General features: G+C 50.1%; 1 protein-coding gene across 3 annotated transcripts; it reads right to left on the bottom strand.

The window, feature by feature from the left end:
• Window positions 1-1,778: 1,778 nt before the first annotated feature.
• ROGDI (rogdi atypical leucine zipper) lies at window positions 1,779-17,244 on the bottom strand. 3 transcript variants are annotated; one of them, XR_008452445.1, is made up of 12 exons: window positions 14,374-14,412; window positions 14,116-14,187; window positions 10,928-11,010; window positions 9,454-9,508; window positions 8,848-8,928; window positions 6,651-6,746; window positions 5,326-5,424; window positions 4,738-4,851; window positions 3,674-3,723; window positions 3,195-3,321; window positions 2,424-2,643; window positions 1,779-1,985 (listed from the first exon to the last, which is right to left on the bottom strand). XR_008452445.1 is itself a non-coding variant. In XM_054080870.1 (11 exons), the coding sequence occupies exons 1-11, from the start codon at window positions 17,198-17,200 to the stop codon at window positions 2,602-2,604; spliced, it is 861 nt and encodes a 286-aa protein (XP_053936845.1). In that variant the 5' UTR covers window positions 17,201-17,244; the 3' UTR covers window positions 1,779-2,601. The 3 variants fall into 3 exon arrangements, 2 of the variants coding, with proteins under 2 accessions (XP_053936845.1, XP_009569346.1); XM_054080870.1 differs by lacking the exon at window positions 14,374-14,412 and adding an exon at window positions 17,159-17,244 and having other exon boundaries at window positions 1,779-2,643; XM_009571051.2 differs by having other exon boundaries at window positions 1,779-2,643.
• Window positions 17,245-17,800: the final 556 nt, after the last annotated feature.

Raw genomic sequence — 17,800 nt, 5'->3', positions numbered from 1 at the left:
AGCTGAAATGGAGAGGATGTGCCAACATTGATCGGCCTGCATCCACCGGTGTCAATTAAAACCGGAGCCTCCTCCACACACAGCGAGGGTTAAAGAGCACAGACGGCTCCAGAGAGGTTATTAGCTACAAAAATACCCTCATCCAAGAAGCTGCTAATGGTGAGCAGTTCCACACACGCGCAGCCACTATTCAAGCAGAGGAGTCTGGAAGAGAGCAAGGATTGGTAAATGCATACCCGGGGTCACGACTGCAGTTAGGCTGAAGGCTAATTGACTGGAATCAGTAATGAGTCTGATCCATCAGACTATTGCATCAGCCCATCCAGGCCTCTCTACCCTCCATCTTCCACTCCTTATTAACAAACAGATCCATCAGTCAGAGCCCGATGCTCATCTGTGGGCTCTGTTACTGCCTGCAACCCGTAAATTCACGTGCATTAGACCAAGCACAGCACCAAGCATCGCGACCTCTGAGAAGGCGGCTGCAGCAGCAACGAGGCTGGCACCAACCCTCTTAGGATCCTCAGGATCTCACAAAGGGACAGAAAGGGAGGTTGCAGACAAGGGAGGCCACACGTGCCCAGAGAGGAGGGCCAGGCAGAAAAAATAATCAAAGCAACACGTTCCTCTCTAGTCTCCATCCCTGGAGCTATTTAAAATCCATCTGGACATGGTCCAGGGAGACTGGCTTTGGGCAGCCCTGCTTGAGCAGGGGAAATGGACCAGACAGAGCCCAGAGGTTCCCTTCTAACTTCAAGCATTCAGTGATTCTGCGAGCTCATCCTTTTCAGTGCAGTGCTGTCTACCACTTGGAAAACACCAAGATCCTGGTGATTTCCAACCACGCTGTCAAGACAGGCTCAGTGGCCCTGGTTTTGCAGGGATATCGGCAAGCCTGTAGTCTCCACCTCAGCACCCACACAGGCTCCAGGGTGAGGAACTCCAGTGAGGAAAGCCACCAGAAAGACTGACCGGACAGAGTTAGCTGGAGCCAAGCAGAAGAAAGGTGATGCTTCCTCAACACTTGCCAGCCAGCTCCATGAGCCAACCCAACCTACACCCTCTCCCAAACATGACCACAAAGGAAAGTTTGAGAAGTACTTCAGGTAGTACTTGGGTGTCAGACAGCACTGGGCTGAGGCTACACAAACCAGGCCCAGGCTCTTTCAAAGAGCTGCCCAGCTCTGCCCTCAGAGGTCACTGCTGTCCTCCCAAGTAAGGTAAACAGTAACCCAGCACACGTAACTAAGAACAGCTGCTCACCTCTAAGGGTGCGCTTAATCACAGAATCATGGAATGGGTTGGGTTGGAAGGGACCTCAAAGCCCATCCAGTTCCACCCCCTGCCATGGGCAGGGACACCTCCCATTGGATCAGGGGACCAAAGCCCCATCCAACCTGGCCTGGAACCCCTCCAGGGATGGGGCAGCCACCACTGCTCTGGGCAACCTGGGCCAGGGCCTCCCCACCCTCACAGCAAAACATTTCTTCCCAAGATCTCATCTCAATCTCCCCTCTTCCAGCTGAAAACCATTCCTCCTCATCCTGTCCCTGCCCGCCGTGTTCAAGAGCCCCTCCCCAGCTTTTCTGGAGCCCCTTTCAGTATTGGAAGCTGCTCTAAGGTCTCCCTGCAGCCTTCTCTTCTCCAGGTTGAACAGCCCCAACTCTCTCAGCCTGGCCTCATACAGGAGGTGCACCAGCCCTTAGATCACCCTCGTGGCCTCCTCTTGGACTCGCTCTGACAGATCCCTGTCCCTGCTCAGAACTGACAGCACACAGGAGCACAGCAGGTCTAAGGATCTTTATTTCACAGTTATTAATTGCTAGAGGGGCGAGTTACACACCGTAGCATCCTTAGGTAGGCAGTAAATTGTATTAACAACATGGTACTCACTTTGGGTTTAACAACAGGATGTGAGACTGCACAGCTGTGCTCAAGATACTGAGGCAGCTCCAAAGGCTGGCAGTGAAAACAAGATACTAAACCTGGAAAAAAACAATTGGCTCAGCTAGGTCTTAGGGAAAAAAAAATATATATAATCACATTGATGCCAGGGGAGAAAATAATAAAAAAAAGAGTTCAAACAGCAGCAAGAACATTCCCAAAGGGGAATCAATGACAAGGGCATGGACAGAAGAGATGAGAGAGGGAGCAGCTCAGGGCTGGACCAGATCACATCAGATTTCACTACTTGGAGCAGCATGCCCTGCAGTTTGTAGTGTGTTAGATCAGTCTGTCTCCATCCCTTCCCAGCCAGCACACAGTCCAGCAGTTAGTTAGTTACAGCACTGCGTGCAAACACAGTTAGTGAGAGTGCTCCACAGCTCCCCATCCCCTGTAATGGGCCGCAGGAATTCCTCAGAGGCTGGGAAAGCATAAATCAAACAACCCACGGGAGAATAAAGACAGGCGGAAGCTCTCACCAACCACCCAGCACTGCTTGGTGCTTCCGCAGACATCTGGATGCACACCCTGCCCTACAGGGAGCCACTCGGTAGCCAACCCAGCGCTCCTCAGGCTGACGGGGACTCAGCTGGCACAGTGAAAACAAACAGGGAGACACTGGAAGTACTGCGAGGGCACGGACACTCCACAGATGAATTAATATGGCCTGTAGTTCCAGTAACTGGAGAAAACAGAGATCTGTAAAGCAAGAAGAAAAGCAAGTAAGTTCCTGTATCCCTTGGGCCACAGAAGAAAGAGCACAGAACATGTGCATGAAGACTGAGCTTTGCAACACTATGCGCTCCAGCACAGCGCTAAGGAGGGTGGATTTGCTGCTGACGTCACTGAAAAGGCTTGAAGCACAAAGTTCCTTGCTCAAGGTGGCAGCCAGCTCAGCTGCAGAGCTGGAACTGAGAACTGGTCTGCTGGAATCTAGTTTGCTGAGGTCTCCGTGCCTCCTTTCCAGCACCCTGGCATTTTCTCACACCCAGCTCATGACTGAGAACACAGAAGTGTCTACCTGCTCCTCTCCAGCCTTTGACTAGTTCAGCAAACACATCTGCCACACCATGACCCTTTCCGCAGGTGGCTGGCTGTGGGCAGTGCCGGCTCCCTGGCCCCACAACACCAACTCATCACTTGCTTTCCGTTTTCAGTTGTACAGAATAACATCACATCAGTTTTTTTGGAGATCTGAGGTCCTCTCAAAATCCAGCGTTAAAAACAAAGCCCAATCTTAAGGCCATTACCTTGTCCTTCAGTTGCTGGCAAAGCTGCAGTGAAACTGTGAAGAAGACAAGGGCATCATTTAACCATGGGACAACACATTCCACTTTATGGACGTGGCTGACTTCATAGCGCTGGTTGCCAAACTCACTGGAGCGGAGGAAAAAAAAAGAGCATGGCTTCACACACACAACAGCACAGAACACAAAACTCAACTGTCCTCCATCCTCAGACCATTATGGTTTCAACTGCATTCAGAACAGCATCTAGCAAAGTTATTGAACGCAAACTCTCGGTCTACTCTGGCCAGATTTAGCCTTAAGCTAAATCCAATAGAGTTAAGGTAGAAACTTTACCACTTTCCAGAGAGGCACAGAGGCAGGAAATGCAGATTGCAATGCCAACAGCCTCACGTTCGTTTTGGTTGACATACAACCATCTGGATCCCACCCTCAGCATGCTCCGTCACCAGTTACACAGCCCTTGCAGAGCCTGTACTTACAACATTGCTCCAAGGTTGTGTAAGATGGACCCTCCAGCAGGCTTGAAGTTCTAAAGGGGAAGGAAAAGGTCATTAGGATTTTGATGCAGTAAACAAACTACTTGGAAGGGGGACATTTAAAGCTTGCCCTTTCAGTAGCTTGACATCAAGAAATGCCGATAGTGTATCTGCCCAAATACTTCATTCATACACAATCCATGCCATTTGATTCCTTCCTGATTCTTAAGGATAAAAAAAATCTCCACAGTGGCTGAGTCCAACTTAGCTCCAAACATTAGCACCAGAAAGATAAGATGAGAAGATCCAGATGAAAATCAAGAGATAGATTTTAGGAAACATATCATCATGGAGGGACTGTATTTCATAAAGCTTAAGAGTTTAATTCTGTTTTTACGGGACATCAAACCAACCCAAATGCTGGTGAAGGACAAAAGTATCCATCAAAACTCCCTTCAGAAAACACCAAGATACCTCACAGAATCAGGAATGGTTTGGGGTGGAAGGGATCTCCAAGCCCATTTAGTCCCACTCCCTGCCACGGGCAGGGACACCTCCGGCTGGATCAGGGGACCAAAGCCCCCCCCAACCTGGCCTTGAACATCTCCAAGGATGGGGCAGCCACCACTGCTCTGGGCACCCTGGGCCAGGGCCTCCCCACCCTCACAGCAAAACATTTCTCATCTAAATTTTGATGTAAACTTTTGATGTAAATCTAAACCTGGATGTAAACTGGATTAATACAACTATGCCCTTCCAAAATTACACAAAATTATTAAACCGCGTTGTAAGACAAAGCATTATTTGGCAAAAAAAAAAAAATAGCTACTAGCTTTCTCCAGAGCATTGGTATTTACTTCTGGGTTAAGCAGCCACACCTCCAAGGTAGATTTAGAGCAGTTCTGTCTGCAGCAGATCTAAACACAGACACTTAACGTCAGTGACAGTCATTCTGCGTTATCTTATGCATATGACATCGCAGCACGCAGCAGCGTGATGTCCTTCCTCCTCACAGGGGGACGCAGGGAGAGATAAATCAACAAGGCTCGAGCGGTCACAGGCGTCACCTTGGTTGTGCTGGGCTGCAGCACGTGAAGTTGGTAGACAGTCAGGCACAGCTTGTTCAGGTTGATGTAGAAATTCACAAGGATGTCTGGAGGCAGAGCAGGGGTGAACATTTTCTGGTGAGAAAACAGTAGTTTGTCAGTGAAAGGACCATTATTTCTGATGTTGGGCAATCACCATTTCCAAGCCTCGCTGCAGCTACCCCAGAGCGAGAGGGACATTAGGAAAGAAAGAAACAGCAGCTTGCAGGCTGCTTGTTCCTCTTGCTGCACTTGATCAAGCAGGGTGTGCTTGATGGGGACAAAAGAGGATGGAGCAGTGTTCACAAGGGCAAAACATCCCTGGACAAGCTTCCTAGGCAGAGAACAGAATTTACTCTCTGAGAACCAGAGTCTTCAAGCCCAAGCCATCTGCTTTCCCCACAAGAAGATACAGAGCAGCCAAAGCTGCTCACGGCTTACACCGACTTCATCTCTGTCTTTCTGCCTCAGGAAACACTTCAGCAATCCGTTTCCACCAAGATGCAGCACAATATCTTAACTGTTGCACGCTGCCAGACTGGAAGGAGACCTAGACCACCACATACTTACTGTGAGGCCACTGGAGGCAATCTCTGGTAGAGTCAGAGTGGCTGGAGTGGTGAGCCGATTGCGGGCTCTGGAGAGCTGCAACATCACAGCATCCATCAGCTACAAGATAACGTAGAGAACACAGATGAATGGCAATCCCTGCACAGCTCTGGAGAGTGCGCTGCAGAGCTCTACAGCCTTCTGCAAGTGTTACTACAACAACAAACCCCTACCCTTCCAGGAATTCAGAGGCTTCTTGGGAAGGTGTGGCTCTCACATTAAAACTTTATGTGTTTTATGTTTAAGCCACAAAAACTTTAACTGTTACCACCACAGCCACTGAAGAGAGAACAGCTACTCACTAGCTGTTCTACAAGAAAGCTGGAAAGGGACTATTCACAAAGGCTTGTGGTGATAGGATGAGGGGAAAAGGCTTTAAACTGGAGAGCGGCAGATTTAGACTAGACTCTTCCTAAAACAGTTTCTTCACCATGAGAGTGAGCCCTGGAACAGGTTGCCCAGGGAAACTGTGGCTGCCCCATCCCTAGAGGTGTTAAAAGCCAGGTTGGATGGGCCTTGGGTAGCCTGATCCAGTGGGAGGTGTCCTTGCCTATGGTAGGGGATGGAACTGGATCATCTTTAAGGTCCCCCTCAGCTTTCTTGTAGCCCCTTCAGCTACTGGAAGGTCACTCTGAGGTCTCCTCAGAGCCTTCAATTCTTCAGGATGAACAACCCCAACTCTCTCAGCCTGGCCTCATAGCAGAGGTGCTCCAGCCCTCAGATCATCCTTGTAGCCTCCTCTGGACCCGTTCCAACAGCTCCATCTCTTTCTTATGTTGTGGATTCCAGACCTGGACACAACACTCCAGATGAGGTCTCATAAGAGTGGAATAGAGGGGCAGAATCCCCTCCCTCCCTGCTGGCCACACTGCTTTGGACGCAGCCCAGGATCATCAGTAAATCACAAGTACAAACCGTAATCATGTTTGCTTCATGACTGTCTCTCCCCAAAAGCCCTGACTGATAGAGAAGAGCATCAGCTGTGGAACCATATCATCCAAAAAAGATCATAGGAGATGCTCCCAGAATGTCACTGCTGTGTGACAGGGCACTGCCTGCTCAGATTCACCACAGGGTACAACCCTCTTACTGGTGCTAAACCAGCAGAGATTCCTCTCAAAGATGAGATAATATGGGTACCACTTGACACAGGCATCCATGGGTACGGCTGAGGAATCCATTTCCAGTACAAGATTCGGGACAGTAATGTGCATTAACTATGTTTAAAACTACAAATAGAGAGAAGAAGTACGTTCCTACCCGAGCAGAGCAGGCTTTCTTCTCACCTTAAGAACCTCCGAGCCTGTTTTGAACTGGTAGTTTACATCTCTGTTCATAAGCAGGTAAATGGCTTGGCTGACATGGTTTCTAGCATCCTGGATCTGCAAAGGTACAAACGCAGCTCTAGTAAAGAAACACTCTCTACCATCAGCCGAGGGAGGGTTCCCCAATTATCTTGTTGTCAGGAAAACGGTGACTGGTTAAGGCCATTTCTATTTAAGCACCAGACACTTGCTAACACAAATGCTGCCCAGAGACACTGTTGGGTTCTCCGCTCTAGGACCAGGGTGACAGATACAGCCTGGACTGTCAACAAAAACAGTGGTGTTGCCCTGAAGGAACAGTGACATCAGGCATTTTCACTCTGGGAGGACTCTGGTCATGGCTGTTCAGGTAGGAATTCTCACAGCAGTCAGGTCTAACGACAGGAATAACAATGTCTTCCTTAGGAACTACTAAAGCTAAAACCAATGACACAACTTACACCACTAGCAGCAATGAGCAGCAAACACTGATTTCTAATACAGCATGTCTGGCAGTATTTCAGAGTCCTCCTAAACCAGAATTGTTGGAGTTGAGAGTTCTCTCCAGCATCAAAAAGCTGCCATCGTGTGCTGCTTGTGGAACTCGCCCAGACACAGGACACAGGCAGCTCAAGTCCCTCTCAAGGGAGATCGCTCGCAGCCAGGAGACAATTATCAAAGTAAGGTTTTAGGTGTATCCCAGTGCTTTCGTGGGACCAAAGACAAACCAGAGGAAGAAGAAAATCGCCCTGGAAGAAAGTGATTTGTGTTTGGTTCCGGGCAGCAGAACCTTCTGCTCAGAACCATCTGGAGCTCAGGGATCACAGAGTGGCCCTGCTATTAGGAAGTACGAGGCACTGGAGACTACGGAGAGAAGAGAGACATGATAGAGCCCATGCCAAACTGCAGAGAGACTCTGAAGCTACTTGGGCTGTGGCATCTCCAAATATCACCAACTCCAGCCTTTACATCTTCCAGATGCTTTTGAGCAAGCTAAGTGGCTCCTGGCAGCGTCATCCAACCCAGCAAAGTCCTGCTATTGTAAGGACTTGCTTCATTCCTATTCCCCCTTAATTTTTCTCTATTTTCTGGTCCTCGAAACTTGTGTGCCTGCACCTGTGTTCCTCAAAAATCTACTTATACTACAATTTCTTACCAATGACTTTGCACAGTGAAAGCCCAGCTGGCACCACTCAGTGAGGGAAGAAACTCCCAATACCTCAACATGCTCATTTTTAATTCAGACAGGACAAAAGATCTCCATCTAATCGCTGTAAATGCTTCTGCACAGAGCCCTTTAGGCACTCACATGCCACATCAGAACAATATTAGAAGACAAAGCTCTTCCTAGTAAATTAAGGAAGGTGTTTTCCATAAAAGCTGGTAGAAGCCTGTCAGCTAACCAGCTGTACAAAACACTCACAAAACAGGATGCACTGCTGAGCATTATCACAAAAACCTCCTTACCTTGTTGTGAGGAATAAATAAACTCAGTCAAGTCTGGCATTAATATCTCCACTACCCAATTTTCCACATGCCTAAAAAGCTCCAAGTAGAGCTTTCACTTCACTGCACTCAAGACCAAATGCACTGATCACCTGTAAAACCTGGGCCGTGGCACAGTGAAGCCCCTGGAATTGCTCTTTCTCCAGCCTCCTCAACTACAACAAAGTAACTGTGGGAAATTATTTCTTCAAGATCAGGTGCCAGATCAGGTCCTCCCAGCAAAACAGTACGACAGAGATCCCGCATTTGGGATAGCCACGTGGAACTCGGCTGCGCTCCAAGAGCACAGTGCAGTGAGATTTGTCCTCAGCATAAAGAAACGCTTCCATAAGAGAGTAAGAGGAAACTACTCCAAGCCTCTCAAGTTGCTCTTTGCCCTGCTAGCCTGGGTTTTACAAGCAGACACAAAGCTAGGACCATTCAGACACTCCTTTTGGAGGGTTACAACTGCCTGCAGCCAACCTTCAGCTCGCTGGTGTTTCAGGAACGAGCAGAACCCACCTCTCTCCTAGGACAATAATTTAATTTCATTGCATTTCTTTCCTCCCTTCGTTTTTTCCCACTGGAGCTGATGTGGGATGGACATAACCTTCTCACTTGGAAAGTGGGGGACCACAGCTACTGCTTGGAGGGTGCAGATGCTACAGAGCGAGGCATCCAAAATTCACAGTACCTGCTGTAATTTCCACTGTTTGTCCTCCCGAAATGCAAAGTGCAGGAGCTGATTATTTCGAGGCATTTTCAGATTAATGTCCTTGAAGAAAGAAACAAATACGTATGAGCGAGCAACCCCCTTATCCAGCACACAAAACCTGCCAGTCCCACTCTGTTTCATCCCCCAGAACATTCTGACAAGCTGCTTTCAGCAGTCCCAGCATGGCCAGAACTTCCATCCTCCTACAGGGAGATGTTAACACAAAGGATAAGTTGAAAGACATTTAGTGACTGAGGATCCAGGCAGGATCCAGCCCTGTCACAGAGAGCCCCAGAGGAAATCTGAAATTACACAGCAAACGTGGTAAAGACAGGGAATCTCCATGAAAGGTGACTCCACCCCTCACCACAGAGTGTGTGTGTGGCAGTAGATCTTCACAAATTCCAACGGTTGCTGAAACATTAAGGATTTAAGGCCTATTAGGGAAGAGTGACAAAGAATACTCATTGATCCCTGGCAATACATAGTAAGGATAACCTCTCCCTCTCAAGCTCTTAGGGCGTAATAAGGATGACTCCCACCCCTGAATGGTAGCACAAAGTAAGAAGGACATCAAATACTCACAGCTTGACACAGGGCATCTCCCTGCAGCATCAACATGCCTTTCACCTGGTCAGTGCTGGAATGAGAAGAAAGATCTGGGCAACGCAATTCCCAAGAGGGAAGAAGCACCGACCCAAATTGCCAGCCTGATATCACCCCTCCCCGTCCTGCGTAGCTGCTCAGGTTCCCCTCGGCCCACGGCTCAGTCCGGGGACACAGATGAGCTCTACACAAGCTTTCTGGTCCCCAGCTCTTGGCCTGTGGCCAGCTGCTGATGTGTCCACCTCATCCTAACTGCCCTGATAAAAACATTATGTTCCTTTCTGATCCCAGGCTTACTTCAGCTATTACCTATCAACAATTTGGTGGCTGGTACAAACAGCTCTAGAGAGCACAAACGCAAGAGATGAGATGAATTACTGACATGGTATCCTACCCGGTTCACATAGGAGCCAAAAGCTACAAATCCCACTCTGTCCCATCAACAAGGAAAAAAAATAAATAAAGAAAAAACCCACATTCCAAACCCTTTAAAAGGTCCTGCAAGGTGGCTCACATCTACAATGAACAGGAGGGGAAGACCAAAGCACCTGAGGCTTCAAGAGCTCACTGGATAAACTCTTTAGATCCAAGATCTGCCTAGAAACAGCAATGAATGAAAACTAGAGTCGATTTAATACTTTAATACTGAAGAATCATAGAGTCATGGAATGGTTTGGGTTGGAAGGGACCTCAAAGCCCATTCAGTTCTACTCCCCTGCCATGGGCAGGGACACCTCCCACTGGCTCAGGGGCTCCAAGCCCCATCCAACCTGGCCTGGAACCCCTCCAGGGATGAGGCAGCCACCACTGCTCTGGGAAACCTGGGCCAGGGCCTCCCCACCCCCACAGCAAAACATTTCTTCCAAAGACGTCATCTCAATCTTCCCTCTTTCAGATGAAAACTGTTCCCTCTCATCCTGTCCCTGCACTCCTGATCCAGAGCCCCTCCCCAGCTTTCCTGGAGCCCCTTTCAGTACTGGAAGCTGAAGTATTGATCTTTCGGGGCGATTAGGAGAAAGGTTCAGCTTTGTCCAGGGTCAGGGTCAGAAACTGAGCCAAGAGCAACTCCTCACGCAGAGAATCGGAAAAATGCCCCTTGGCAAAACAGTTGCCAGCAGCGCAGGGATGCAGCGCACCAGCGCGTGGCAGGGATTTGATGACTATATTACAGGTGTCAGCAGGAAATAGCACTGGTCTGGTCAAGGCAGTGCCGGGAGCATGGCTGCAGACTGCGACATTGACCTGCCGGGAGAGTTTGTTCATTTGTTTTCCTGAAGGTGAAATCAATTAAATATACCCCGTGTTCTCTGGAGGTGCTGTAAAGCCCTCTGCTGCAGCCGCTCATGCAACAGCGCCCTTTGCTACTTGAGGGGACACCCTGGCACAAATGCGGCACGGCTCTCACCGGAGCAGCCTGGCCAAGCAGCAGCGACCCATTACCACGGCCACTTACCCAGAGGTGCTCAGCACAAAGTTCTCCTGTTTGATGGATCCTCCTGAGCTGCTGGCAGGCAGGGCAAAACGGTGAGAGGCCTCCTGCCCAAGAGAGGACACAGTGAGTGCTGGAGCGCCCACCACAAGCCAGAGTGGGCAAAGGCCAGGCAAGAGCAGAAACGCAAATGCTGGCAAGTGGTTAAATATGGAGCAGTGAAGGAAGGAATAAATCATTACATTAAGAGAATGAATTAGCTTAAGCAATAATAAGAATAATAAGAATCATAGAATAGTTTGGGTTGGAAGGGACTTCCAAGCCCATCCAGTTCCACCCTGCGTCATGGGCAGGGACACCTCCCACTGGATCAGGGGCTCCAAGCCCCATTCAACCTGGCCTTGAACGCCTCCAGGGATGGGGCGGCCACCACTGCTCTGGGCAACCTGGGCCAGGGCCTCCCCACCCTCATCATGAAGAAATTCCTCCTTCTGTCCAGTCTAAATCTGCCCCTCTCCAGTTTAAAGCCTTTCCCCCTCGTCCTATCACTACAAGCCTTTGTAAACAGTACCTCTTCACCTTTCTTGTAGCCCCTTCAGATACTGGAAGGTCGCTATAAAGTCTCCTCACAGCCTTCTCTACCCCAGGCTGAACAACCCCAACTCTCCCAGCTTGTCCTTGGATGGGAGGTGCCTCAGCCCTCGGACCATCCTTGTAGCCTCCTCTGGACCCGTTCCAATAGCTCCCTACCCTTCTAATGTTGTGGATTCCAGAACTGGACACAATACTCCAGATGAGATCTCACAAGAGAGGAATAAAGGGGCAGAATCCCCTCCCTCCCCTGCTGGCCACACTGCTTTTGACGCAGCCCAGGACACAGTTGGCCTTGTGAGCTGCGAGCACACGTTGCCGGCTCATGTCAAGCTTCTCATCAATCAGCACCCCCAGTCCTCAGGGCTGCTCTCAATCACATTATCCCCCATCCTGTAGTGAAACCTGGGATTGCCCTGACCCAGGTGTAGGACCTTGCACTTGGCCTTCTTCAACCTCTTCAGGTTCTCACAGCCCCAGTTCTCCAGCCCATCCAGGGCCCTCTGGATGACATCCCGTCCTTCTGCTGTGGCGACTGCACCTCTCAGAATGATAAGAATCAAATCTTGGCCAGCTTGCAGTTAGAAAAGAATGTGATTGTAACAGCAGTTTAGCTTGTTTACTTGTTGAAACAAGGAACAAATCAAGTATTGAAAGGACAGTCCTGAAGCAGGAACAAAGGACAGACCTGAGGCCACCAAGAGCATAGAGTGAGGAAGGAGATAACATAAAGACCATCAGAGACTTCTGAAGACACAGAGAAACTGTGATGTGCATACAAGAGTGGGTGATAAACTACGATAATGAGTTCCCAGAAATGATGGATACGTAACATATTTCCGGGAATCTATATGAATGTGTATGTTTAACCAGTATAAAAGTCGTGTAACCAGCCTCAACAGTCAGACACAATTTGGGTTCCCCCCCTGTACCCCGGCGCTGTTTATTAAAAGAATACCTGCTTAATAATCAAACTGGCATTGATTATTGAGTTTGGCTTTTTCATGACATCAGCAGTTGCCTCCTGCAGCTAGCAGGGCACACATTTTCTCTCACCCTCCTGCGGGACAGGAGCAGGTGCATGCTTGTGGTGGAAGGTGCTGGAAATGCTGCGCCTCAGCGTGACACCTCAGAACCAGGCAAGGCGGCACCAAGAGGGGTCCCCAATCTGCCTGCTGAGCCCTGCGTGCCCTCAGGCATGCGTGCCACCAGTCTCTTACCCAACTGGGAAGTCTGGAGTAAAAACCAGTCCTTCTGACCAGTTATACCGGCTGGTGACTGTCCTTTAATCACACCTCACCCTTCAAACTATCACAAATTCTCCAAGACAGATGCTGCATATACAGATATTGCAGGGTTTTGTCACGTGCTACTGAGTCACGTCCCTGGGTCGGCACTTCAGCGTTCACTTCCATGCTTCTGCTCCTGTATCACCCCCTGACCCTCACCAAAGCCTCAGGGCGTGAAGAGGCTGGGTCTGTTGAAAACTAAGCCAGCAGGAAAGCGGTGAATTCTCATGCACACAGTCCCTTTGAGCCAGTTCAGGCCTGGTTTGGCTCCACACCTCTGGAAGGACATGTATGGGCAGAGAAGTGGGTTTATCTAGGGAAAGATTGTGTTGAATGAGGACAGCCCATGCTACTAATGCACAAGTAGCAGCTCGTCAGCTGAAGGTTATTGTGCTCATTACCATCATCACATGACAGAGTTACAGCCTGATCCAGATCCTCTGTTACAGAAAACATTTTTCTCTCAGGCGAGTGCCGGGCAGATGGGCCTGGCTGCCTCAGTGTGCCTGTTCAAAGCAGCTCTCTCTCAGCAAAGAGGGTCACGAGCAGAGCAGTCTAGGTGATACCAAAAATGGCAGCAAATAAAAACTCTCTAAGATGCGTTTTGGAGTTTTAGAAAGTGAGCATCCTTTATCAGGCCTGAGCAACGTGTGGGAGTGATCTCCATCAATCACATGCAACAAGACAAAGGCCATTACAAAACAGATCTCCCACTTCCATGCATGTGTATAAATATTCCCAGAAGTCTTATGCATATTCTATTATTTTCCAAGGTCTAATTTTAATGTTATGAAATTTTGCAATAGTCAAAACTCTTGCTAATTTGGAGCTAGCTCCAGCGCTGCCTGACCTTGCCCTTCAGATTAGTTAGGATTCCATACAGAGGTGATTAGAGAAGAAGAGAGATCTGTTTGGCACAAATCATTCCGCATACAATACGTTATCATTTTCAAAGAAAGGACAGTGTCTGGAAAACACCGTTTTAAGGAAAACATGCTATCAGAGAAAGAAAACCTGCTCTCAGGGGGATATTCTGTCTGACTTTCAAAAACCATAACTGCTTAGACGAAACTTAACTGTACTTTAGCTTAAATCAAAATATTCCACTTTGAAATATTCCACATACTGTATCATAGGGAAAATCAGCTTTATTGCATGTACTCGAGACCAGGGGGCAAGGAAACACTTGGGGCAGCGCCAGCCACTCGCTGTGGACCTTTCTGTGCACATTCTACCAAGATTTTTTCCTCCAGGGGACATCTATCACCATCCCTCACGTGGGACAGCAGCAAAACCACCACAGAAAAGCCACATGAAGCAAATTAATCTTACCTTCAAAATGTCCTGTAGCTGCTTCAAAACAGAATGGACTTCTTCTTGTAAAAGCCATTTGAATTCTTCTTCCTAAGTAGGGGAAGGAGAGCAGAGGAATTATTACAAGTCAAACACTGGAAATAAATCTCTCAGACGCGTATGAAAATTATCGAAGTACACTGCTGTGTTCATGCTGTTAAAATCACATGCCAGGAGGAGAGGAAAAATATTTCCTCGTGATTTGTTGTTGAAAGGCCTTGCTCTCCACTTTCTCACCTCAGCCAAATGAACTGTCCTCATTCTTAGAATCACAGAATAGTTTGGGTTGGAAGGGACCTCAAAGCCCATCCAGTTCCACCCCCTGCCATGGGCAGGGACACCTCCCACTGGATCAGGCTGCCCAAGGCCCATCCAACCTGGCCTTGAACCCCTCCAGGGATGGGGCAGCCACAGCCTCACTGGGCAACCTGGGCCAGGGCCTCCCCACCCTCATGGTGAAGAAATTCCTCCTCATGTGTAGTCTAAATCTGCCCCTCTCCAGTTTTAAGCCTTTCCCCCCTCATCCTGTCACTCCAAGCCTTTGTAAACAGTCCCTCCCCAGCTTTCTTGTAGCCACTTCAGGTACTGGAATGTCGCTATAAAATCTCCTCAGAGCCTTCTCTTCTCCAGGATGAATAACCCCATCTCTCTCAGCCTGTCTTCGCAGGGGAGCTGCTCCAGCCCTCAGATCATCCCTGTAGCCTCCTCTGGACCCGTTCCAACGGCTCCATCTCCTTCTTATGTTGAGGATTCCAGAACTGGACACAATACTCCAGATGAGGTCTCACAAGAAAAGAAGGGCAGAATCCCCTCCCTCCCCTGCCGGCCACGATTCTTTAGACGCAGCCCAGGACACAGTTGGTTTCTGAGCTGCGAGTGCACATCGCCTGCTCATGTTGAGCTTCTCATCAACCAGTACCCCAAGTCCTTCTCCTCAGAGCTGCTCTCAATCACATCATCCCCTATTCTGTACCGAAATCAGGGATTGCCCCAATCCAGGTGTAGGACCTTGTACTTGGCTTTGTTTAATCTCATGAGGTTCTCATAGCCCCACTTCTCCAGCCTGTCCAGGTCTCTCTGGATGACATCCCATCCTTCCGGTGTGGCAACTGCACCACTCAGCTTGGTGTCATCTGCAAACTTGCTGAGGGCGCCCTTGATCACGTTGTCTGTAGCGTCATTGATGAAGATATCAAACAGCACTGGTCCCAGCACGGACCCCTCAGGGTCACCTTGTTCTTGTTTGACTTTGTCCAACAAAGCAGCATTCATACACTGCACCAATGATCACAGAATTCAGAAAGCATAGGCAGCACAGGATTTCAGAGCAAAGCACAGATCCTGCTGCTCCAAAATCTGAGACGCCTTTTTCAGCTGCTGGGGTGGGCTGACCCTGGCTGGGCAGCTGCTGGACACCCCCACAGCCTCTCCTCAACAGGAATTAGATGATCATCGCATGCCCATCACAGGGGGGTTGGAACTGAATGATCTTTAAGGTCCCTTCCAACCTAAAGTATTCTATGATTCTGTAAAACAAGATGACACACTTGTGGGTTGAGATAAAGAAAGGGAGATCCCATCATGGGCAAAACAGACTCAACTTGTGGACAAATTTCTTGCCAACTAGATGATGAGAAACAAAGATAAAAAACGAAATGCTCCTCCTCCCCCTCAGTATATTTTACCAAGCAACAGCAGTTTAAAAATAGACCAAGCTAAAGTAAAAAGCGAGTGAGGGTAAAGAAAGGCTGAGGATGCCAAGTTATTTGGGCAAATTCAGTAACACGTTTAGCTCCACAGGAGAGCTGGGCAGGGGCTCTTACTCAGGGAGTTCAGGGAGAGGATGAGGGGGAATGGTTTTGAGCTGAAAGAAAAGAGATTGAGATGAGATCTTAGGTACTATAAAAGTACAGTTCTCTGAAAGAGCTCTCTGGTTTTTGATCTTCAGTATCAGCCTGGGTCTGAACAGCTGTGTGCTGGCAGCGATCATGAGCTTGTTGCAGAGCAGGAAACCTTAGTCCTTAGGAACAGCTCAGTGAGCATTTTATAGAACAATGCAATGATTCTGTATTGGCTTTGGATGAGAAGCTCCACCTGAGCCAGCAATGGGCACTCGCAGCCCAGAAACCAACCATGTCCTGGGATGCATCCAAAGCAGGAGGATCATAAGGTGAGAGGAGATTCTGCCCCTCTGCTCTGCTCCACCTGGAGCCCTGCATCCAGTTCTGGAGACCTCAGCAAAGGAAGGACATGGAGCTGCTGGAGCGAGTCCAGAGGAGGCCACGGAGATGATCAAGCACTGCAGCATCTCCAGTATGAGCACAGGCTGAAGGAGCTGGGGTTGTTCACCCTGGAGAAGAGAAGGCTGTGGGGAGACGTCAGAGCAGCTTCCAGTACTGAAAGGGGCTCCAGGAAAGCTGGGGAGGGGCTCTGGATCAGGGAGCGCAGGGACAGGAAGAGGTGGATGGTTTTAAGCTGAGAGAGGTGCGATTGATATGAGATCTTAGGAAGAAATGCTTTCCTCTGAGGGTGGGGAGGCCCTGGCCCAGGTTGCCCAGAGCAGTGGTGGCTGCCCCATCCCTGGAGGGGTTCAAGGCCAGGTTGGATGGGGCTTGGAGCCCCTGATCCAGTGGGAGGTGTCCCTGCCCATGGCAGGGGGTGGAACTGGATGGGCTTTGAGGTCCCTTCCAACCCAAACCATTCTATTCTATTATTTAACATCATTACTGGAAATGTAGTCATACAATAGTGGGGATGAGAGGATTTAATAGGGTCACCGCGCCACCCCAGGGCACTGGGCTGTTTTTTTTAGGCATACTGCCCTGTTTTTGCCATTTTACGACTCATTCTACGCTATTAATTGTTGAACATCCCGGTTTCCCGAGGCAGCTTCGCACCCAAACCGGATCCAGCTCCACATCCCCTTCCCCCCCGCCCACGCCACCCCGTGCCGGCGTTGCCGCCGCCGTCGCCGCAGCCGCCCCCGTTCCCACCGGACCAGGCCCCGCTCCGCCCGCCTCACCAGCACCGCCCGCTCCGCCGCGCTCGCCATGGCGGCCGCCATCGCCCCCCCATTGGCTGAGAGCAGCGCCTTCCGCCCCGAGGCCACCCCCCCGAACCATCCCATTGGCTCCGGGCAGCGTGACGTCCCAGAGACCACGCCCACGGACACGCCCATGAGTTTCCATTGGCTGTCGCCTGCGCCCTCCCCTCCCCAGGCCACGCCCCCAGCGTTTCCACTTTCTGCGGGGAGGACCCGAGGCCTCGCCCCGCCCGAGACCGCGCCCATTGGCTGCCGACGTACCGCTCCTCACCGAGGCCACGCCCCGGAGTCCCCTTCGGCTGCCGGCACTGCGCTCCTCCCCGAGGCGACGCCCAACACCGGCCACGCCCCCGCACTCCCATTGGCTCAAGACAGCGCTCTCTGTCCCGAGGCAGCGCCCCCCGTTCTGCCTCCGCGCTGCCAGTGGCTGTGGGCAGAGCCCTCTGACTACCAGAGGCCGCGCCCCCACTCCGGGCTCCCATTTTCCCCGACTCCGCCCTCTCCCGAGGCCACGCCCTCTGTTACACCCCGGCTCCCATTGGTTGCAGGCGCTGCTCTCCTCCGTAAGCTCCGCCTCCTGTCCAGGTCACGCCCCCGTCTCCGTTGGCTATCGGCGCGGCG

Source organism: Cuculus canorus, chromosome 15, assembly GCF_017976375.1.
Source record: "Cuculus canorus isolate bCucCan1 chromosome 15, bCucCan1.pri, whole genome shotgun sequence".
In the NCBI taxonomy this organism is placed as follows: Eukaryota; Metazoa; Chordata; class Aves; order Cuculiformes; family Cuculidae; genus Cuculus; species Cuculus canorus.
This window is presented reverse-complemented; position numbering and strand designations above follow the sequence as displayed.